This window comes from Lagenorhynchus albirostris, chromosome 5, assembly GCF_949774975.1.
Source record: "Lagenorhynchus albirostris chromosome 5, mLagAlb1.1, whole genome shotgun sequence".
NCBI classification, from domain to species: domain Eukaryota; kingdom Metazoa; phylum Chordata; class Mammalia; order Artiodactyla; family Delphinidae; genus Lagenorhynchus; species Lagenorhynchus albirostris.
Window position 1 is genome coordinate 10,172,560 of NC_083099.1, and position 24,259 is coordinate 10,196,818.

The following is a 24,259-nucleotide window of genomic DNA, read 5'->3' on the forward strand; positions in this document are numbered from 1 at the left end:
CCTGGCACAGAGAACACATTCAAATACTGGTGAAATGATTGAATGCTTTCTAGCCTCATTTATAGAGGAACCATATGGATGTCAGGGACTGAATCCTAGAATCTTCATATTGCCAGGGCCTAGCACAGTACCTGGCACTGTTTCTAGTATTCAGTGAGTATTTCGTTTAATGACTGAATAAATAAATACTGTTTTGAATCCCTAAAAGGCATTATAAAATTCTTCTGGCCAATTTCCATTTTATATGGTCCACAAGATTTTTAAATTAGGCTTTATTGTATTTACTCAGAAGTATTTTATTGCTAAAATATGGTAAAGAAATAATATGCTAATGATATTTCCCAAGTCATAAAGCCAAGAAGTCCATTGTTATAGTCCCTTAGTAGTTAATTGGCTAATCAGAATTTTAAAGGACACTGATTTCTATATAAATGTAATTTTGTGATATTTTTGTGCTCAAATAAGAGTTTATGCTATAAACAATTCTATGTCTGAAATGCTCTTTCTCTTGTATCAAAGAGAGTTGTTAATTCCTAACCAATTAAGGTAAATTGGTAAAACTATCTCCTGTTTAGGGCAGAGTAAATAGCTCTTTCTCCTGTTTTAAAAAATTTAAGTGTAATTTGTACACAAAACACAGATCTTAAGTGTTCAGTCTGATGAGTTTTGACAGCCGTGTATACCCCTGTAAGCACCATCTAAAACAATATATCTGGAGGGAACATTTCTTTCACCCGAGAATTCCCTGGTGTCCCTTTCCAGTCAATTCCAACCCTTCATCCCAAGGCAACCACTGTCTGATTTCTATTACCTTATATTAGTTTTGCCTTTTCTTGAGCTTCCCATAAATAGAGCCACACAGTATGCACTCATTTTTGTCTAGCTTTCTTCATTCAGAATAATGTTTTTGCAATTCATGCGTGTTGTTGCATGTATCAGTAGTTTCTTCCTTTAGATTGTTGAGTTGTATTCCACTATACAATGTATCACAAGTTGTTTATCTGTTCTCTTGTTGATAGATACTGGGTTATTTCCAGATTTGGGGTGTTATGAACAAGACTGCTAAGAGCATTCTTGTACAGGTGTTTTGATGTTTTTGTTTGTTGTTTTTGGTTTTGGTGTTTATCTTTCCCTTGGGTAAACACTTAGAAATTAAATTGTCCTAATGGATAGATCTATGTTTAATTTTATAAGAAACTACAAACTGTTTTACAAAGTAATTATACCTTTTTCCACTCTCATCAGGAATATATGGGGGTTCTAACTGCTCTTCATCTTTGCCAACATTCGCTACTGTCAGTCTTTCTGATTTTATCTATTCTAGTTGGTGTGAAAATGCTATCTCATTGTGTTTTAATTTGCATTTTCCTGGTCATCTTTTCATAGAATATTGGTGATTTGTATATCTTCTTTTGTGAACTGTCCAGGTTGTTTGCCTGTATTTAATGGGTTGTTTGTCTTTTTATTCTTGATTTGTAAGAATACTTTATATATTCTGGATAGAAGTCTTTGTCAGATAAATGTACTGCAAATATTATCCTCCCCCAGTGTGTCTTGCCTGTTCATTTTCTTAGTGATATCTTTTGATGAGCAGAAAATTATTATTTCAGTGAAGTTTCTTTTACCAGTTTTTTTCTTCTATGGCTAGTGCATTTTATTTTCCTATTGAAGAAATCTCCTATCTAAGACTCAACCTTAGTTTCCTTTGTTGAGGGTCCTTAAGACCACGCTCGGCTTCGAAGTTTCGCTAGAAGGACTCACAGAACTCAGAAAAGCTGATAGACTCGTGTTTATAGTATACTGTGGCAAAAGATTATAGATTAAAATCAGGAAGGGAAAAAGGTTGGTGTTGTAGACTGAAAAAATGCACAACCTAGAAGGTGAGGGTTATGTTTTATTCGGCGGACTTTCTGAGGTCTTCAAGCCAGGGAGACAGGACTCTCAGATCACTCTGAGGGACTGCTCTGAAGAGGCAAGGGGGGAGCCAGGATATACAGTAGTTTTGCAACAAATACCAGGTAGTCGGAACATCAAAAGTTTACTGTTAATTAAAGAAAACCAGACATCTCACGTTAAAGAATGGAGCGCTTTTCTGTGTATGGGAAGATGCAAGAGTCTGGGCTCACTGAAATCATTGCTTTGATATGCACTTCAGCTACCTGGGGCCAGCATCCTGTGCTTTCTCATCCAGGGTCTCCTCAGGGTGCACCATCAGGCTGGCTGCAGCAGTTGACTGCTAGATGGTGGGCATTCGGTTTCCATCCTGAGTTTCCTCAGGGCTCACCATTGGGGAGGCTACAATGTGACGGCTTGATGGCTGGAGCATCCTCTATTTACTGATACGGCAGGCAACATTTTTCACTCAGAGTCTTAAGAGAAACCAGGTACAACTTTCCAGGTGTCCGCTCCCAGTGGACTGCTTAAATCTCCTGGGAACCATGTAGGGCAACACATGTGAAGTGTTGCCAACCAGGGGAGCTCACCCAGGACTTGGTGACCCCAAGGTTTGTTATTAGAGGTCAGTCATGTAGTCATGAAGCAACCATGTGACTAACATTAGCTACTCCATCTCCAGTTCCCTCCAGAGGTCAGACTGATATAGTGTGGCAGGGGCCCAGGTTGAACAAAAACAGACTTTTACCGTAAATCTGATTGTTAGCATAAACTTTGGTGTGGCTCAAGGCCCCAGGTCTACGAAGACACTTTTATCAGGTTGGATATTCCAAGGGCTAGACGAGGTTATCTCCCAGTTGTCCCTCGAGGTCCAGTCCTAAACAACGTTGGAATGTGCAGGATTGGGACAGTCCAGGCCCGCTGAGTTAGCCCTTTACTGTACAGTCTCAAAGGTATTCTGTATTCTTCTAAAAGCTCTGTGGTTCTAACATTTGTATTAAATCTGTGGTCCACGTCAAGTTAATGTCTGTGTGTGGAGTGAGGTAAAAATTAAAGTCCATCTTTTTCCATAAAGGTATCCAGCAGTTCAGTACCACTTGTTTAAAAGTCTTTCCTTTCCCCATTGAATTAAATTGGATCCTTGGTTGAAAATCAATTGACTATATAGATATAAGCCAATTTCTGGACCTTCTATCCTTTCTCTAGTACCACACTAACTGAATTATGTAGCTTTATAGCAAGTCTTGATTTTAAATAGCCTGAATCCTCCAACTTTATTCTTTTTTTTATTATTTTGGCTATTCTGGGTCCTTTGCATTTTCTTATCAATTTTAGAATCTACATGTCAACTTCTATAAAAATTATTGGGATTTTGGTTGGAATTACACTGAATCTATAGATCAATTTGGAAAGAACTGATACCTTAATATTATTGAATTATCTAATCCATGAACATGGACTATCTCTTCATTCAATTAGTCTTCTTCACATTCTCTCAGTAGTGTTTTATAGTTTTTAGTGCAGAAGTCTTGTATATTTTTTTTTCAATTGAGAGAAAATAAATTCCTCTTTTTTTCTGCATCTAACCCGTTCCCTTCCATGGCTGGACTTTTTTTAATGTGACTGTTTCCTTGGACTTTTATGTGCATTCACACATTTCTTTATCTTTATTGGCTCCCATACCTCCTTCCTTAAAACCCTTAACAGTTGATTCTTGATACATGTTAAGTACAGCTGCTTGTGATTTTTTTTTTCAATGGTGAAGATATATAGTGATTCTCAAAGTGAAGGTAGAGAGGTGAAGAGGGCAAAACTCCCCACCAGGTGGGCATCTCAGAACTTTATCCTCTTCCATTCTGATGTATTTCCCTAGGCCAGAGACTCCCATGAGCCACGGTTAACGGGAGAGATTTGTATCCCTCTCAGATACTGGGTCAGAAAATAAATTAGTTGGAAACCACCACTCTAGAAATAGAAACCTCAAAATTTATTCCTAGAGATATGTCTTGGGGAGTTTATCTCATGATTTTATACAACCACGATTAATGTGTAATTGCTAATTAGTTGTTATATTAAACAAATATTACAAATTGTGTTCGGACCCAATTAGGTGAGCCCTACAGTCTAGCTTATATCCACCCTCTCATGAGGGCTAGCTTTTCTATCCCTAACAAGCATTCCTTTTGCTTCACATAACAGTCACAAAGATTTACATGCCACACGCATGTAAATGCGTGGTCTTCCTAGATGAAAGAAAACATGTTTCACTTGAAAAGCAGATTCCTAAGGAATAAGTAATAGCAAACTAACTTTTATCACATAGTTTTTATAAAGGCTTATAAAATCTTGAGTTTCTTGAGATATGGAGAGAGTTCATTTTCTAAGATAATAGAAACCTCACAATATGGCAAACAAATTAGAATTACATATAGATGTCTTTCATTGAAGCAAATTTGATACACTCAACCTTAAAGGTAAAGAATTAAGAAAGTTGGAAACCAATTCATTTTATAGAATTGAGACCTTCAGCTTAGAGAATTTGTGAGTAGAAATACATCATGAACGTTAGCTCAAATGTTAGAATCATTTGGAAAAGTATTATTTTGCAACCATGGCAAATGTTTTAAATTTCCAAATAAAAGATAGATGTATATAATAAGCATTCTGAAAGAGGTAAATATGAATCATAATCCATTCAGGGTACATCAATAATGACAGACTAGAAAATTACAGAGGTGCCAAGAGAATATTTTTTCTATCCAAAAGCCAAAGTCTCATATTTATATTTACTTTTTCCAGGTACTCCTTGCACTTAAGAAGATAATTTTAAAGTAAGTTATATGTTTTTATGATGGAAAAAAGTGTAGGTAGGATGAGGTGAGAGAATATGATAGAAAGAAAAGGAGATTTTGATGGAAGGAGAAGGAAAAGAATAGAGAAAAAAGGCCTCAGAGGGAAGATGAACATAGAGGAGGAAGGAGAGGTGAAAAGAACAGAATAGAAACTGAGGGTGGAAATAAGGAGGCAGGGCAGACAGGTAGGCCCCTGAGTTTGAGATGGGTTTGGTGAGTATCCCTCAAGGGCCCACACTATCATTCAGGCCTCTTTTTGGTCCTGTAATCTTAGCAGGATGGTGAACGTGATGGTAGAAGCCATTTGGCTCAGCTGATCACAAGCTGTCAGAGTCAGAAGGGGCTTTCACTGAACCCTGCCTCTCACCCATGCCAGGGTCAGGGAGCCTGTGTGTCTGAAAATGATTTTCTAATCTCTTACTTACACAGTTCCAGAAACGGAGCTTTTACTATTTTAAATTGAGCCTGTGAAATCACTAGAAAGGATTTCCTGTGTCATAACCTTTTAACTGTCTTCTGTTACTGTCTGTAACTTTTGTAAACTTATTTTTTAAAGCCATGCGAAGAAGCGCTGCTTTCGCTCATGGCAGCTCTCACAGTACTGGAGGACTTGCTCCCCTGCTTTTTTAGCCATTTCTCTTCCATCGTAATTTTCATACCTCCCTACTGTTCCACTCCATTTTATAGACACAAAATTCAGTTCTGCCAGAAATTAATGCATCACCAAAACAGTCTGCCATGATTGTACAGTTAGTTACCTCCTGCAGTGTAGACAGTCAGCTAGTATTTCTAGCTACGTATCATATTTACTATTAAAGGAAAACGTGTTTCCTATAAGAGGTTAATATATACTTACTATATATAGATACCATATTTACTTTTGAGGGATAATTTCACAGGGTACAGAATTCTAGGTTGGTGGTTTTTTCTCTCAACACTTTACATATTCATTCACTGCACTCTCTTCTTGCATACGTGGTTTCTGAGGATAATTAGAATGTTGTTCTTATTTTTGCTCCTCTATAGGTAAGCTGTTTTTTTTCCTCGGGCTTATTTCAGGATTTTTTTTTTCCTGTGATTTTCCATAGTTTAAAAATGATATGACTAAGCATAGTTTTTTTTTGGCATTTTTCTTGCCTGGTGTTCTCTGAACTTCCTGGATCTTTGGTTTGTTGACTGACATTAATTTGGGGGAAATTCTCAGTCATTGTTTCAAATATTTCTTCTGTTCTTTTCTCTCTTTCTTCTTCTGGTGTTCCCATTATTTGAATGTTACATCTTTTAGGGTTGTCCCACAATTCTTGGATATTCTGCTCTGCTTTTTCTGTCTTTTCTGTTTGCTTGGGGAGTTTCTATTGAAATATCCTCAACCTCAGAGATTCTTTCCTCAGCCATGTCCATCAATAATAAGCCCATCAAAGACATACTTTGTTTATGTTACAGTATTTTTGATCTCTGTCATTTCTTTTTTTTTTTCCTTAGAATTTCCTCCCCTCTGCTTATATTTCCTATCTGTTCTTGCATGCTGTATACTTTATTCCTTAGAGTCTTTAGCATTTTAATCATAGTGATTTAAAATTTCCAGTCTGATAATTCCAACATCCCTGCTGTATCTGAGTCTGGTTCTGAAGCTTGGTCACTCTCTCTCTTCAAAGTATGCTTTTTGCTTTTTTAGTACATCTTTTAATTTTTTTTTTTTTTTTATAGTTGGACATGTTGTACTGGGTAAAAGGAACACCAGAAATAGGCCTTTAGTAATGTGGTGATAAAGTGTGGAGGAAAGGAAGCATTCTATGGTCCTATGATTAGGTCTCAATCTTTTAGTGAGCCTGGGCTTCCAGACTGTGAACTTGACACATGCCTCTCAGCTGCAGCCCCCACCAACATCAGGTGGAACAGGACGGCTAGAGGGGGCTGGGGTTGGGTACTTGCCTTCCCCCAGGTCAGTTAGGCTCGGCAAAAATCCCTGTAGGTTGGACTCTGGTTAAATATTTCTCCTGAGGGCAGACCATTTAAGAAGAACAAGATGCTCTGGTGTATTTCAAATGGTTCCTTTTCCTCTACCCCTGCCAGAAGCACAATTTTTCTCCCATATTTACCATGAGAACCTGGTAGAGCTCCAGGAGGGAAAACTCGCTGAAGTTTGGGCTGCCCCTCCACCCTCCTGACTGGGTCCCCTGGGAGATTTTAACTCTCAAGTTTGTCCACACTGAGCTTCCAGCAATTCAGCCACAGTTCCAATTTCCCTACCCCAGCACTGGTTCTTGTGGGTTTCTGCTCTGGTAGGTCATGATCCTCTGTATTCACCCGTCACTCTCTCCAATCTGGGTGACAGCAGTTTGCCCTTTGACCTCACTTCTCTTATGGATCTAAGAAAAAAATGTTGATTTTTTTTTCAGTTTGTTCAGCTTTTTACTTGTTGTTAGGACAGTGTAAAGACTTCCAAGCATTTTACACACTTGCCTGGAAACCCAGAAGTTCACTCATCTAGAATTAATGTACCCCAAGAATCTTATTTTTCTCCTGCAACATCATTATGGGCTCAGATTAGCCTTGTAGACCAGACCAAAACATTCATTTTTGGGAGCTTGACTTTTTGTTTTTTAATATGAACTCACGTTGATCCATGCCTCCCTATTCTATCTGTAATGAGCAGTTGTCAAAAGTTTTAACCTAAGTGTATAAGCTTTTATTTATCTTCATTAAATTTTATGTGTTTCATTTATTTCTCATGCTACCCTATTGAGAGTATTTTAAATTTTGATTATTTTATCTGATGTATTGGGTGCCTCTGCAGCTTTTGGTCTAAAATTCATAAGCCCATGTTCTCTTTCTTCAAGTCTTAAAACTATAGGATCTTCTATCTCAAAGGGACACAAAATATCATATAACTCAGCCCCCATGGTTTAAAGATAAGGTAAATAAAACTAAGGTCCAGACAACAGGCTAAATAACTCTTCCAGGTTACGGAATTCAGTGACAGAAGATTATGACCTTAAAAAAAAGACTGGTGAGGAGGTCTGTGAACCAAGTCTGAGACACATGTCACCAGAGGGGTGCTAGAACATTCAGCAGTACATGTGAGGTAACAGTTGTTCAGCTATAAACTAAGTGTGTATTATCCTCCATTACATCCACTGCACCTTGATAAAATCCAACAGAGGTCAACACTTCAGATTAGAAATAAAGTTGTCTTAGAATGACTTGTTTTTGGTGAACCAGACTGGCTACTTGTAATAAACACAACCATTTCCAAGTAATTAGTAAAAATATTTGTATAAACCAGTCTATTTTACAGTTTGGTTTCCACACTCCTTTTGAAAAATCAGAATATTTCCCCACTTCCATTCTTCTGATATTTCTATTTTTATTTAATAAAACAAAATGAGTAATATACTTAAGACAAACCCAACTGTCTAAAATTTTAAATGTATCTAAATAACAATTGGATCAACGACTATTTGAAAATGTGGGGGAAAATCTTTGATGCAATTGCTTTATTTTTGTTTTTAATATTTATTCATTTTATTTATTTCCTTGGTTGTGCTGGGTCTTAGTTGTGGCAGGCGGGCTCCTTAGTTGCAGCTCACAGGCTCCTTATTTGTGGCTCACCGGCTCCTTAGTTGTGGCATGCGACCTCTTAGTTGCGGCCTGCATGTGGGATCGTGCAGGGGCCCCCTGCATTGGGAGCGAGGAGTCTTAACCACTATCATCGGGGAAGTCCCGATGCTATTGCTTTAATCAGATGCAAATATGCAGCTTTACATGCTTTTATTGGGAAAAAGAGAAAATGAATAAGTGAATGAATGAATGAGCCAAGCATTCAACCTTTGGGAATATAGATAAAATAATTAAAAATGAGTTGAAAACTCATTATTTGACAAAAATAGGAACAAGCATCTAACAACATTTTATTGCAAGAGGAGTGAAATAAACAAATATTAGATACTTAATATCAAACTTGAAAGAAATCTGTAGGTAAGAAGGAAATAAATCAGGGTGGTGAAAAGATTTGGTTACCAGGAAAGGAAAGAAGGTTGTGGAGAGTTTTTACAGAGGCGATACTTTTTTTTTTTTTTAAGCTTTAGAAAGGATTTAGAAGTTGAATGAGAGCAGCTCATGATCCTGGGAATTAAGAAGGCATTGGAGACCCTAGAAGCTCTTTCAGTAAACAGAGTGTGAGTTAGAAAGCCAGGCTGCAAGAGATCAAGTTGGTAGGAAGAGGGTAGAAGAGGCAGCAAGAGTCACCCACTTTCAGAATTTCAGAAACTGTACAAAAAGGGCCCAACAATGAAGCCAGGTTGGGTTCTGGTACAGGTATTTCGAAGGATTCATGGATCTTCAGGAAGATGCCTCTGTTGCTGCTGATTTAACCCACTGAAGAGGCTGTGCTAAAAGAAAGTTCTTGGCACAATTTCCAAACAATCCCTCCTAGGTGGTACTGTTTTTAATAATAGTATGTAGTGTAGACGACAGTAACAAAAGACTTTGATTACACAGAGCCAGTTGCTCATTAGATTTGGTGTTCAATGTCTTGTTAACTCCAAAGCCCTCTTAGCATTTCTTTTAACACTATTTACACATTGCCGCCATCTTGTTTTGTTTTGTTTTGTTTTGTTTTTTGTGTTTTTTTGTGTTTTTTTGTGGTACGCGGACCTCTCACTGTTGTGGCCTCTCCCGTTGCGGAGCACAGGCTCCGGACGCGCAGGCTCAGCGGCCATGGCTTACGGGCCCAGCCGCTCCGCAGCATGTGGGATCTTCCCGGACCGGGGCACGAACCCGCGTCCCCTGCATCGGCAGGCGGACTCCCAACCACTGCGCCACCAGGGAAGCCCCATTGCCGCCATCTTTAATCCAATCCAGTCCGGTCCTCACTGTCCATCAGATCTCTTGACAACTAAATTAATTTTCATTAATTTAGCACACGTGACTTGACAGCCAATAATAACTGTTGCAGAATGTTTAGTATGTCTTGCGAAGACCGCTGCTGCTAATATTTAAGATCTCTCTTAGCTAACTTTGTCATAAAAGTTGTCATGCCTAAAACACAAACAGCAGGCAGCATGCTTAGCATGCTTGCTCTAGAAGTACATGGGTTATAATCGTTTCTACCTGAAAATAGTCACCTTCAATAGTTGTTTTCAAAATTCTTCTTATTCTTCTGGAAGCATGGGTAGTGGATGAGGGGGAAATTGGTTGAAAACAAAAAACGTTCAAAAAAGGAAAACAGCGCTCATCCTCTTTTAAGAGCTATTCAGATGAAAAATGGTTCGGCATGAGCTTGATCTGTGTGTTTTTCATGGTTTGTAGGAGTAATGAAGATGCCATAACCATAGTCTCTTGATAATGCTCTAGCAGTTTCTTAGTACTTTTATCAACATATGAATTTTAGAACTGGCAATATGGGAATTTGACTAGTACATTTTTGTTTATAAAAAAAGGGTAACAACATTATAACTTCTTCATATCCGTGAGTTATGGATCTTGACTTGCATACAAGCGAAACTAAAATGCAGTGGAACTTCAGTATCCTAATAACTCTTCTTTCCACTATGACTCGCGAGAAAGGGGGATGCACGCAGGCTGCTGAGTGCGCTGCAGTGCCAGAGGTGAGCGCCTTCTGAATCCAGAATTTATGAGTTCTTTACATGTCATTCATTCTTTTTCTCAATAAACATGTATTGAGCGCCTTCTCTGTTGCCAAGCTGTAGTGTCTATACATTGAGAGGTCTCTGCTTCCTTAGGAAGCGTATAATAATTGGAAATAGGGCTTCCCTGGTGGCGCAGTGGTTGAGAGTCTGCCTGCCAATGCAGGGGACATGGGTTCGTGCCCTGGTCCGGGAAGATCCCGTATGCCGCGGAGCAGCTGGGCCCGTGAGCCATGGCTGCTGAGCCTGCGCGTCCGGAGCCTGTGCTCCGCAACGGGAGAGGCCACAGTGCTGAGAGGACCGCGTACCGCAAATAAATAAATAAATAAATAAAACATTGGAAATAAGTGGTGCATCATCACTATATATCCTCATCTCCATTAGGAAACATTATTTTCAATAATTTTTCAAAGAACATTAAATAGCTTTGTTCTTTAAAGATGAAATGATGCAAAATGAACCATTTGAAAAAGGATTTTTTTTCACATTTCATGCGTTATAAATGAATAGCTCGTTTCTTTTATAAAGCAAATTCCAGGTTTTAAATTTGATTTGTCCAATCTCTGAAGCAATGTAAGTTTCCCATACCTAGCCCATAATATTAGCTAGGACCATTAAAGACTTTATGGAAGGAAGAAGCATAGTGTTCTTTGCTTTTTATTACAGAACTCTGGATCAGTTCTGTTTTAGCGCCCTATCTAGTAACGGCAAGGATACAGCTGTCATATAAAAAGTAGAATTACCATGTAAGTGTTGCCAGGTAGATCTGAGAGGACGAAATGATGGCAAAATTCAAGGTAACTAAAATCATAACAAGTGGATCCCTCAAACTTGATTTTCAGTTTCCTACTTTTATGAAAAAGAAGCTAAATGCGAGAAAACAAGCTTCTATTAATGATTGGGCAGTAAAAATGCAAACTTTGATATTGACATGGTCAGCCTCCAACAACTAAAATAATTTATAATCATAACTGGTCTTTCACGTAATAGCCCTGAGATACTTCAAGATGATGAATCATTTGGGAAGTAATCATTCATTTTAGCCAATGTTGACTTGGTGTCCTCTATCTGCCAGACAGAGCACAGGTGCTAGCAAACCCTGGTTTCCGAGAGAGGACCTGTCTGAGAGGGAGCGGGGAGTGGAGGGGAGTTGACTGCTGCTGAGACGTGGCACGAAGTAAGGATGGACCTTTGCTCTGCGGAGTCATTGGTGACCTCCAGGGGTGGTTTCAGAGCGATGGCAAGGACGCCACAGCCAGACCTTAGTGGACCAGGACTGGAGAAGCACAAGTAGCACATTAAGACACTTCTGAAAAGACGTGTTGTGAGGAGGGAAAGAAGTAGGATGGTAACCAGGAAGGAATGAGGGTTCAAAGGAGAAGTTGGGAGACACGCTTGCGTGCACACACACACACACACACACACACACACACCACGGTTGTGTGCTCATGGGAAAGATACGGTAGAAAGGGGGAAATGGTGATGCAGGAGAGCAAGATCCAGGAGCAACAGTCTCCAAAGGTCAGAGCAGATGGGATCTCCCTGCACGTGGGGAGGCGGGCTGTGGCCAGGAGCAAGGGACGCTTCCTCCATGGGAATAGGTGTAAAGGCTTAGACTACAGGTAGACGCAGCTGCCTTTTAACACATATTTCTAGAACACCTGTTATGTTCTAGGCGACTGGCAACATGGCAGAGAGACCGAAGTCCTGTCTCCATGAAACTTTTATTCCAGTGGGGGTTGGGGGAAGTGGACAGATCATAGCCAAATAAGTAAAATATGTAGTATGTCAGATGATGCAAAGCGCCATCAGGAAAAGTAAAGCAGGGACGTGGGGAAGGAGGATACGGAACGCGGGGGCGGTAGTGTGGGGTGAGGGTGGACTCAATTCTCGTGGACCAGAGCCCTTGATGTACTTCTGTGAACTGACTTCGTGGCTCTCAGACACATTTATTTTTCAAAGTCAGATTAAAAATGGCCTTGTTCCCACAGGCCAGAGTTTGTGGGAAATCTATTCTCAGCCTGGCTTCCCAGGTGCCCCCTTCTGTGTGTTACCCCAGACTCGCCCAACCCTGTACCTCTCCTTCAGAGTCCTCATCACAGGTTTTAGTCATACATCTGTTTATGTGATTATGTGATGAATGTATTTTCTAGAATCTCCAGGAGGGAAACTATGTCTGTTTTGGACAGTTGCAGTGTTGGCTATAATGGGCCCTGTTTGTTGAATGAATGAATGAATGGAAAGTAAAAAGACTATTTTCCATAAGCCACATCTTTAAGAATCTTGTTGTTTTCTTATTCTGTGGTCACTTTGAAATTATCACGCCTCACTTCATGTAGCTGATCTAGACCTCTAGCTGATCTAGACCCAGGTAAGGTATGTTTTTATATCAACAGAGCATGTGAAATAGAGTTGTCCTCTAATTTAAACAATGTCTCTCCACCTAATTTGTTTTTTTACAGGACTAGTGCCAAAGGTGCTCCCCTGAATATAAATAAGGTCTCTACTAGCCTGATGAATTTTGGGAGAAAGTTGATTTCTCCGGCAGCGGCCCCGGGCGGTGCGGATGGCCCAGTACCGGGAAGCAGTGGCGGTACCTCCTCCCCGGCTGTGGTTCCCACCAGGACCCTAGCAGAGGCCCCCAAGCATCCTCTGCAGCAGCAGCAGAGGCTGATGAAATCGGAAAGCATGCCAGTGCAGCTGAACAAAGGTAAGGGAAAATACTGGTTAATCTAGAGGAAACACTCCCAAGGTAGCCTGGGATTTCCTCACCTGTCTATGAGGAATCACCGTCCTAGAAAGAGAAATTAGTACAAGACTTAATTTTTTAAAATCTGTTATAGTAGGTCCTTTTTAAATGGCAATATCAGATACTATATTGTTCTTAAGAACGTTTTATGAGGTAATTTGCTAAAGTACTTGTTTTAACATCTGTACCTTAGTATACTTGCATTTGCGTCCTGGTGATGCCCACAGAGTATGGCGTGAACTGTCACAGCACAGAACTTGACGTCAGTTGACCGAGATCTCTGCTAGCTTTGTATAGTGATGCTTCTGGCTAGAAGAGCATCTGAGATGGGAAGGTCTGGTACCCTGGGCTCTGCTAGTCACAGCATTTGTCCATGCAGTTGGTTTGGAGGAAGCGGGTCACCAGGCTTGCAGTCCCTGTTCCACCTGCTTTACCTCCAAGGAATACAGACTAGAGCCCAAAGCGGGGAAGAGGCCAAACAGAATATCTCAGGCAGCAGAGTTAGTGTCTGAGTCCCTGCACTGAGAGAACCAGAGAACGTGAGAGCCGGATCACTCAGTTGACGAGTGTGCACTGCTGCTGGGAGTGCCGTCAGCGGCTCTCCTGCCGCTGGGACTCAGGTACGCTCCTTTCCATTTCAGCGCCTTTCCAGCGCTTCACCTGCCTCCGGTGTTTTGTTCATAAGGGAGCCCTTCAGGTTCTTACTCATAACCTTTTTCTCTTATTTTCTACTTATTTCCAAAGACATATGAATTAAGTACCCCTACTCATAGCCGATTAGAAATAGCCACATTTATTTTTAGTGATGGGACTCTGCTGTCTATACTACGGAAGCAAGAAATAGTAACACGATGGCAGAAAATCTACAAAAATCAATCCTAAGGCCTCACAAAGCATAGTGTCTGTGGCCATTTAGTGTCAGAGCAAATACCCTCCTGACCCCTGCCTCATCTGTGTCTTAAAGGTGTCCCTGGATCATAGCCAAGTTCAGTAACAGGTGTTGACAATAACAATAGTAATATTGAATCAGTAAGAAGACCTTAAACCATGTTCCATATACTCTGTTTAAGAGGATTGCATCCAAAATTATTTTAAAAATTAAATTATTGGCATCTAAACTGATCAGAACTTAAGTTAAATGGACTCTTCTCCAATGATAGAAAATGAGTTTTTCAATAGTAAGTGTGTGTTTTTCTATTAGTTTCATCATATTATCTATCATTGCCTATATGAAGTATTAGACTTTATATATTGAGTATTTAAATTTCTATTAGAATATTCCATTTACCTTACATACGAATATCTCTTTTCAAATTACATTCTTCTCTTTTTAATGTAGAGCTATCACACATGATTTAAAGAATAGGAGACTTCAGATCATTAACATATTGTAAATGTATTTTAATGCCAGGAGACATGCCCACTTCCAGGATGGAAATGAATGTTATTTTATATATTTCTTAATTGTACTGTTTTACTGTTCTAAACAAATATGATTTCAATATTGCTTTGATAACAAGCTGTAGTCAGTAGTAGTTCTAACTGATGGCAGCAAATGAGTCAGAGAATCTCTTAATGCTGTTAAATTTTCTGAGGAACCAAGCCAAATGACTATAGAAATATAAAGTTGTGTCTCTAAGGAAATGTCAAGTATTAATATCACAGTAAGTGAGAAAGGAAGTGCATGAGGATGGAACAATTGATGAAAACTGAGTCTCCAGTTACAAGGAAACAACAGAGCACTTAAGCAAAGTATTTGGAACATGAGCATCACTGGGGCATTTTGTAACTGATCCCTGCGCTGAACAAAAGTGGTCTTGTTTGGCAACTCTCCTTTTTATTTCTGGTTTGTTCTTGTCGTGTCAACCTGCAAAAAGCTTGTCTACCTTCATATTAAAGGTATATCGTCCTGCTAATGCCCCTCCCTGCATGAAGTTTTGAATAAAATGGAGTAAAAGGAAGGAGAAAGGTTTATACCAGTAGAAGCGAGGGTAGGTTGATCCCCTTCCTTCATTCACTCTCCAGTGAACCACGGGCAGAATGCTGAAGCTTTCAGACCCTTTTCCTCACCCAGAAATAAGAGGTTTGGGCTGATCCCTGGGGAGCCTCCCAGCTCCAAAAATCTGCGGTTCCTTTGGTAAAAGATACCAACATGCATGGACATATATACACTACCAAACGTAAAATAGATAGCTAGTGGGAAGCAGCCGCATGGCACAGGGCGATCAGCTCTGTGCTTTGTGACCACCGAGAAGGGTGGGATAGGGAGGGTGGGAGGGAGGGAGACGCAAGAGGGGAGAGATATGGGAACATATGTGTATGTATAACTGATTCACTTTGTTATAAAGCAGAAACTAACACACCATTGTAAAGCAATTATACTCCAGTAAAGATGTAAAAAAAAAAAATACCAACATCGGTTGCTTATGCTGGTGTTTCCCACAAGTGTCCTGCTGTGCTGTGACACTGACAAATCTGCAGGTGTGTCACCTGGCCCAGGAATGAGTGAGCACAGTGTTTACCCTTTCGGAAGGCATGTGTTGGAATAGGCCTTCTGACTATCTCAGAACAGAGTCACCTACTTGGTGCCTTTTTCGGGTGCTCTGCTGGAAAATTTTAAAGTTGTTTTGAAAAGTGGTTGTTTACGCAGCTGGATATCCTTATGGCTTTCATAGGTTAGTTAACTCCCGATTACCTGTGCTTGAATAGGGGAAGAGTTCTACAGAGAAGCCAACATTCATGTAGGTGTCACTTGAAATGCCTTCTGCTGTTGGCATCTCTGTTGGGGCCGGGGTCCTGAAGGAGGGAGGGAGCACAGGTGATCCTCCATCATTTTCCTGGTGACATCCAATATTAAAATTAGTCTCAGTCTCTAAATATACATTAATAGGTGATCCAGAAGCAGCAGAGTGAAATGGGTAGCAAGCATAGAATTGAAAATTTTCAGATGTACAGAAAATGAGGCACACCATTCACCAGTGAATAGAGAGTTAACTATATTATGAAAATTCAGGACCTGAGAAGTTCCACGAAAAGTTGTTTATCACTTGTTTGGCATATGTACCTATTTATAGATTTTATTTCAGCTATAGGAGAATATAAATGCATGTACCGTTAATTGATAGGAATGGTCTAATTACAACCCAATAATTTCCAGGTGAGCTGGCTGTGCTGTAAATCATAATGGTAGCAAGTGGTCAAGGCACTGAGGGTTGTTATATAATTCAAACATTGATTTTTTTTTTTTTTACTATTGTGTAAAAGCTACAGGGAAAGCAAATCTGTTAATCATACGTTATCATACATAGAAAATATGGTGCCTTTTAAGAAGGCTTGTTTTTCAGCTCATTAATCTCAAAATAGCATGAGGCTTCAGATGCTGATCTATCCAGGGGATGATTCTGTCGACAGCAACTGTGCTTCATGTTGAACTTTGTCATCCAGGAAGGAAATCAAAGAACCAAAAAAATCTTCCTTCTCAGTGGCCGTGTACCTCGAATGCTTCTCAGTACTTCCTTTTCCTTTCTTTCCTGCATTTTTTAAATGTACTCCCTTTCCCCCCCCCCCCTTTCCTCTGTTTTTTGAATTTGAACACTTCTTTATTTTAAGCATTTACTGCAGGTCCAATTTGTAAATGAAATCTCGCCTATAATAAGTATATCAAGTTTAAAGGGTATGCAGTTCACAGATTTATTTTTACATGTTGACATTTATAAGTGCATGTGGTAACTTATGAAATCTTTTCAATACTTAATATGAAATTAGAACTTGTTTAGGTCTTTATCTTATCACTGAAGAAATTGGTTTCAAGTTTAGTTAAAAATAAATTTTGTCTGTTGCAGGAGGAAATCAATTTCAGAAGAATGTTGACTTCTTAATAAAGGCATATAACTTACTTTTGGATAAAGAATTTTTTTAGAAAAATAAGAAAATATAAAATCATGCTGTTATTTATAGCATAATGAAATCTGCTCGGCCAAGTCTTTTGATGGCTAAAGTTCCCTGTACTTTAGACTAATAGAAACTTGTTTTTTTTCCTTAAGAAAAACAGGCACAAAAGCTTTTTAGGAAACACTTTTTAAAAATCAGTTTCTTTAAAAAATATTTTATATTTTTCTAAGATTGTGTTGTATTTTCTGTTTCACTGTACTTTTAGTAATTAGGTTGATAAGTAAAGTATTCCAGCATTAAATATGAAAGAAAAATTGATTTTCTTTTCCTCTTTATGATATCTAATTATTTTTTCTTATGAAATCCAGGCGATGTAGTTACAGGAAGCGATGCTCAGGTTTCTGTTCCTGCCCAGACCCTAACTGACCTCCCAGGTACAGTTACCATGGCAATGCAGTATCTCTTTGCCTGCAGTACTATCATTGCCTCTTCCCAAACTCCATTTTCCTTTTTGCCCACCTTCCATTCATGCTGTTTATCAGTTCACTCCATTGTTCAGCCACTGAGTGGCACTGTTGTTAAGAACAAAAGTCCCCTCTCATGTCATATCGTGCTGATGCTGATGCCAAATCCCGTTAAGCTGTGGGGTTTTTATCAGGTTTGCACCAGCTTCTTTCCTTGCCGAAATATGGTCACTCTAGATTTTGTTATTATTTTACCACCACATTTTCTTTGGCAGCTCACGCTGAGATGTTCTTTCAGTTGTGCATAGGTGCTCCGTGACAAGATTTGACAAATTAGTTCTGAGGTTAAGACATTTTAGATGCTGTGTGTATACATATTATTGTATGTATTAGCCATAGGTACTTACTATATTTTAGCTAAAAGAATTACAACTTGATTCTGAAATACATTTTTAAGTACAGGCTTCATACTATGAATCGTATTAACAGAATTAAAGTTCAGTGTGACAAATCTCTATGTAGAGTCATTGGTAATGATTTAAAATAAAAAGATAATAGTTAAATATCATAACCGTGTGTTCAAAATCTAGAAGAAGTTTATTTAAGAAATACAGGGGGCTTCCCTGGTGGCGCAGTGGTTGAGAGTCTGCCTGCCGGTGCAGGGAACGCGGGTTCGTGCCCCGGTCCGGGAAGATCCCACATGCTGCGGAGCGGCTGGGCCCGTGAGCCATGGCCGCTGAGCCTGCGCGTCCGGAGCCTGTGCTCCACAATGGGAGAGGCCACAACAGTGAGAGGCCCACGTACCGCAAAAAAAAAAAAAGAAACAGAATAATAGTAATCCATATTCAGCAGCTCCTGTGGAATTTAGAAACGTAAATATTTAAAGTTGCTGCATTCATCTTTTATTATGTGATCTTTTAGATAAAAAAATATGCTACAGAGAGGAATTCTGTATTAAATGGAAGACTAGACTAACTTTAAGAATCCTCCATTCAAATTCAGACAAAAAAGATGGCCGTATTAATTGAAATTCCTATCATGTCTTCCTTAATTTAAAATACCCACACAGTACAGTCATGCTACTAGTATTAAAATACTGTTCTAATAATGATATGTCTCCATAATATCTGTGCTTTTTAATAAATTAACAGAAAACAATATATTGTGATTAGGAGATCAGTGGTATGTTGACTTAACATCTTAAAAAACATACTGTGTCACAGAGGGGTGTGATCTTACTTCTATATGTAGTTCTGTGTTTCACAGGTATGGTTTCTGGCTGTGTTCTGGTTAAGTGAACCAGCTGACTTTTAGGGCTTTTCAAGCTCAGGGATTCTGTGAAAAGCTGCTATTTACTCTTCTTGGTGTCTGTGGAGTGATCTGTATAATAAAGGGGTGCAGTAGCATGGCCAGTAGAAGAGGCAGATCACCTCCAGATGACTTCTCTTTAGCTTTGTCAGTTATTGTGCTTAGATGAATATTGATGTGATCTTCTGATACGGTGAGGATTCGTAGGACTTAAATTTGTTTCCTAAAATTAAAATCTAAGCCCCCCCAGGCAACTTCGTTTTTGGCCTCGCCACGTGGCTCACGGGATCTTAGTTCCTCGACCAGGAATCAACTCGGGCCCTTGGTACTGAAAGCACAGAGTCCTAACCACTGGACTGCCAGGGAATTCCCCCCAGACAACTTTTTTTTTTTTCCGGTACGCGGGCCTCTCACTGCTATGGCCTCTCCCGTTGCGGAGCACAGGCTCCGGACGCGCAGGCTCAGCGGCCATGGCTCACGGGCCCAGCCGCTCCGCGGCATGTGGGATCTTCCCGGACCGGGGCACGAACCCGTGTCCCCTGCATCGGCAGGCGGACTCTCAACCACTGCGCCACCAGGGAAGCCCCCACCCAGACAACTTTTTAACCAGAGTTTTGTTATCCCAAAGTGAGTCCACCGCAGAGTATTCCTCTGGGTATTGAAGCCCGATCATTTTATACCTGTGGGAAGAGAAAGCTGAAGGCTGGCTTGTCTGTTCTGACTTCTGCTTTTATGCTATTGCTCAGTCCATGTTTTCCTGCAGACCAGAGCCACGTGAACAGTGTCGCTCTTTAAATAGACTCTTAAAGAAGGAGGTTGTATCATTTTGTTCAAATGACTTGTGTTGTAGAAGTAGAATCATCTCATTCACTTATTCAGCAAGTGTTCATTGAGTGCCTACTGTGTGCCGAGCTCTGTTTTCATCAGTCCCTTGGGCTTCCCTCCAGCTTCACCAGGCTGCTAGGGCATCCCCGGTGCTTTAGATGGCCCAGCAAGCCCACATGGTCAGGAGCCAGCTCCTTTTCTGATACCCTGCTCTAAATTACCCTGCCTGCCCTGCTCCAACAGAGACTGTATCAGTCTGACAGGGAAGAGTCCAGTGGCTTAATGAGACGTGAGGCCAGAGAAAGAGCTTCCAGTCTGTGATGAGACAGTAGGATGATACCTACCCGGATGTGGAGAAGTCACAGTGTGTTTCCCTCAACACACTTCCTGCAGAATGTCAGAAAGCAAGGGGAAGTAGAAGTAAACCAAAATAGTCAGTGGTGGCAACAAAAAACTTTCTAACAATCTCTGCTTGATAGGGTCAGTAATATTGGAAATTGGCGAATCTCATCAGACATGCTAAACCCACAAGAGTAGGTATACTTTTCATTTCAGAGAAATGAAAAACTAACATTGAGACTTCCCAAGTATCTTTTTTCAAAGCAGTGGAGCAAATTTCAAGAAATTAAGTAAATGTCAATATTTTCAATGATTCTTTGATTGTAGATAGTCTTTTCTTCCCATGAGGTTTCATATCTGTATCTTTGCCTTTTAACACACAATAATTATACAGGTTTTAATTTTTTGAAGAAAATTCTGAATATAACGTGAGATCTCACAATTTAGTCAATAAATAATATTTGGACAATTGTTGGAAAGTTCCATTTTATATTTCTCAGTGTAGGTTGCAATCATAAAAAAATGTGCCACAGGACAGTTCACTTTTGGCAACTCAAAGTGTTTCTTCAAAATTATTTTTGGAAATGGCACATCTACCCCCAGGAACTTTTTTCGAGAGATACTTAGGAATTATTAATTCATAAACTAAAAAACTTTAAAATATGGGGAGATAGACACATGCATATACACAGACATTACTTCCAAAGAGAATTTAGAATTTCCAACAACAGAAGTATATAAGTATTATCATATAATGGACCCTTAGGAAAGAAATTTAGATTTCTTAAGTTATTGCCATAGGCAATGTTAAAATTTGTATTCGTGTATATGTATTTATGTTACTAACGTGAATGTATAGATATCATTATATAACATTTATCAGGTTGGTTTTTTTTTCTTTTCCATTATGGTTTATTACAGGATATTGAATATATTTAGTTCCCTGTGCTATACAGTAGGACCTTGTGTTTATCCACTACATGTATAATGGTTTGCATCTGCTAATCCCACACGCCCAGTCCATCCCTCCCCTCCCCTCCCCACACCTTGGCAACCACAAGTCTGTTCTCTATGTCTGTGAGTCTGTTTCTGTTTCTTAGATAACTTCATTTGTGTCGTATTTTAGATTCCACATATAAGTGATAATCATATGGTATTTGTCTTTCTCTTTCTGACTTACTTTGCTTAGTATAGTAATCTCTCTACGTCCATCCATGTTGCTGCAAATGGCACTATTTCGTTCTTTTTTATGGCTGAGAGATATTCCATTATATATATGTACCACATCTTCTTTATCCATTTATCTGTTGATGGACGTTTAGGTGGTTTCCATGTCTTGGCTATTGTATATTGTGCCGTTATGAACATAGGGGTGCATGTATCAGGTTGCTTTTTCAAATAAAAAAGGTTGAGAAAGATCAAAAATCTCCCTGCCCAGATAACCACTGTTGACATTCTTAAGGTAAAACTGAAGTACATATAATATTAGACAATCCCCAATTAATTAAAGGCATTACATGGGAAATAAAACAACCCCCTTTTCTCCTCCCACTTCTTTCTGCCAGCCCATTTCACTAAGGGTATCCACTGTTAAGTTTCTTATAATGCCTTGTAGGAAAAAAAAAAAAAAAAGATTTTAAACTGAGAAACAACACGCGAGTCACATTAATGTGTTAACAGCTCGTGCCTGGAGATTACTTCACTCTGGACCTTCAAGATGAAAACACTAACAGATAAGTCCCAGTGCAGGTGACAAGCAGCAAATGGGTAGAACAAAAAAGAGGGAGGTCAAATCAACTCGAGCAGGACATGGTGACGAGAGGACAGAGAGCTGCTGCTGCCCACAAGGGTGAGGAGGAGACTGCAGAGCCAAAAGGTTATCCTGGTAGATGACCCGGTACCGGTCCCTCTGGGTGTTGTTGAGACACGATAGTCCTGAAGCAGAACAGGTAGTTCCATTATGTTCTGAACAATTGCAGAGAAATACAGAACATGGAAAACAAATTTGGGGACGCATCAATTAGCTAGAAAACGCCTCTTTTTGGAACACTTACTGGAAAAAACATTGAATAAATGAGTTGTTTTTGGATTGAGAACAAGGTCAGAATTTGCCCTTTCATATCCAAAGACCTCATTCCACTTTTCTTTAATTCGAAGTCACATTTACTGCAGCCCTTTGTAGGGGAGCGGGATGGTGGTGCATCTTTGCCCAGCCCGGGCTCTGGAGTCGGGCCTGGGTTAGGGTCCTGCTTCCGTCACTGCCTTGCTGGATGACCCAGCGAGGCCACTTCACCACTTGCCTGTAAAGACAGAGAAAGAGCAGCTGCTTCAAGGGCAGTTACCTGTCGCATAGTAAGGGCTCGAGGGCATGACGGGTGGGGGGGCGGGGCAGGTCCTGGTGGTGGCGTCATTATGTGTTTTCCTCAGGTACCTCTTTGGTTTCCAGAATCAAATAGATGAACCTACTTAACACCTCTGTCTTTTCTTTGCTTAACAATGACTTCTGACAATCTGAAACTCCATGTTTGCACGCCAGCCCTGGACGCAATAAAGCTTGACCTCTCTGGCCAGGCTAGAACCAGGTCTGTTTCAGGGGCTGCAGGTATGGCCTGCTTCCTTTCCCCTCTTGTGGCACCAAGATGTATGTTTCTAATGAGTAGACCTGAGCCCTCTTGCTGTCTGTCACTCAGGTCTGTGAGGTACCAAAGTGTCACCAGGCGGGGCCCAGCTTCGTCCTGTCTTCTCCGGGTCGCTGAATGACGTCAAGGCGACCCCCTTCCTGTGGCCACAGCACCGGGCTTCCCAAAGGCTTTGCCCTGCCCGCTTCTCTGAGCCAGGCCTCCCACCAGCGACCCCCAGACTTCCTAGCCTCCTGAACGTTTTGCCTTTGGCCGTCCTGTGTCCAAATCCCCCAGCTGGTCTCAGGTTTATGGGGGTTCTGCCCGACTATTTAGGAATACAGCCCAACCCCTGTTCTTGCTTCCCACTGAGTTTAATGAGAGAAAAGTCATGAAAATTCGTGAGGCATCGTAGGAACTTAATAAATATTCTTCCCCTTCCTCCTTTCCTCTCTCCCAGCCACTCTGTGGTCAGGGTCCCCACTGATGCCTGTGAAGCTCATTCAGTCCACTCAGGCGCTTGACAGATAACCTCCATTGACACGTAGCACAGGGGACCCAGAAGTTTTATTGAATCTTTCAGAGAAGGACAGAGAGTGAAGGAAAGATTTAGTATGCCCAGACACGGCCATAGCTAGTCCAAGGAGTCCCTTTGTGCATGTTAGAAAAAGGTACGTTCCCGTCCTGCGCAGATGCAGCTCGCACCAGGGCGTGCATCCGAACCCGCAGGCGCTCCCGGGCGTGGCGTACGTGGTGGTCCTGGGCTCAGAGCCAGTTAGCCCAGGTCTGCGGGTGGTCACCGGGCACTGCAGCCAGTGGAAGGACAGGCCAGCAGGAGAGCACTGGCAGGTCTGTGACCACAGGACTGCCTGTGAACCCACCTGCTCTAGATTTGGAAGTGCCCAGCGTGCTGGTTAATGGTCTGGGTCTGCGCAGCGCATAGCAGATGCCGGGAGCCACGCTGAGCCCTTTACACACGCGACCCACCTAGGACACACAGCGCACGTGAAGTGGATGGCTCCCTTGTGGATGAGAACTGGGCCTGTGCAGGGTCAGTGACTCTTTCAAGGCCACACAGCTAGATACCAGCTGAGCTCAGACTCCAGCGCAGGTGCTGACTCGGCAGGTACTGCTTTGAGGACTTGTGCTTTGCAAGTGTCTCTCAAATCTATCACCCCAGCTTTAGTCGAAGCCTTATAATCTCTTGCATGGGCCAGTGCAGGGCATGCCTCGTTCAGCCAAGCTCCTGTAAAACTCAGGCTACTTTCCTGCTTAACATCTGTACTAACTCCCATCGCTACTGACAAGAGAAAGGCCAAACCCCTTCACGCGAGAACAAGCTGCTCTTCTTGGTCTAGCTGGCCCTATTTTTAGAGCCCCACCTTCCCTCTTGCCTCCCTCCCCCAGAGCTGGATGACCAAGAGAGAAAGCAGCTCACATGTGGGGTACTGGCAACTTTTAGAAAGAGTTTGATTCCCTCCTCCCCACCCCAGCCCACCCCCGAGAAAACCATTGATGTAATCATCAAATGAAACAGAAGCACTCTGTTGAACTTAATCCTATTTTGTTTACACTGGTATCGGTGTCATTTTCAATTCCATATGGATGGCAGGAAGCGCTGAAGGATTAATCAGGCTTTGTCTGAGCTCCATGTTCCCAGGCGTCTAACTGC

General features: G+C 40.9%; 1 protein-coding gene across 1 annotated transcript in view; it reads left to right on the forward strand.

The window, feature by feature from the left end:
- Positions 1 to 24,259, forward strand: part of TBC1D5 (TBC1 domain family member 5) — a 543,452-nt gene that overhangs the window by 455,753 nt on the left and 63,440 nt on the right. The window contains exons 18-19 of the mRNA XM_060149553.1: positions 12,856 to 13,103; positions 17,402 to 17,467. Coding sequence (XP_060005536.1) covers positions 12,856 to 13,103; positions 17,402 to 17,467 — 314 coding nt within the window. The remainder of the gene's footprint in view (positions 1 to 12,855; positions 13,104 to 17,401; positions 17,468 to 24,259) is intronic.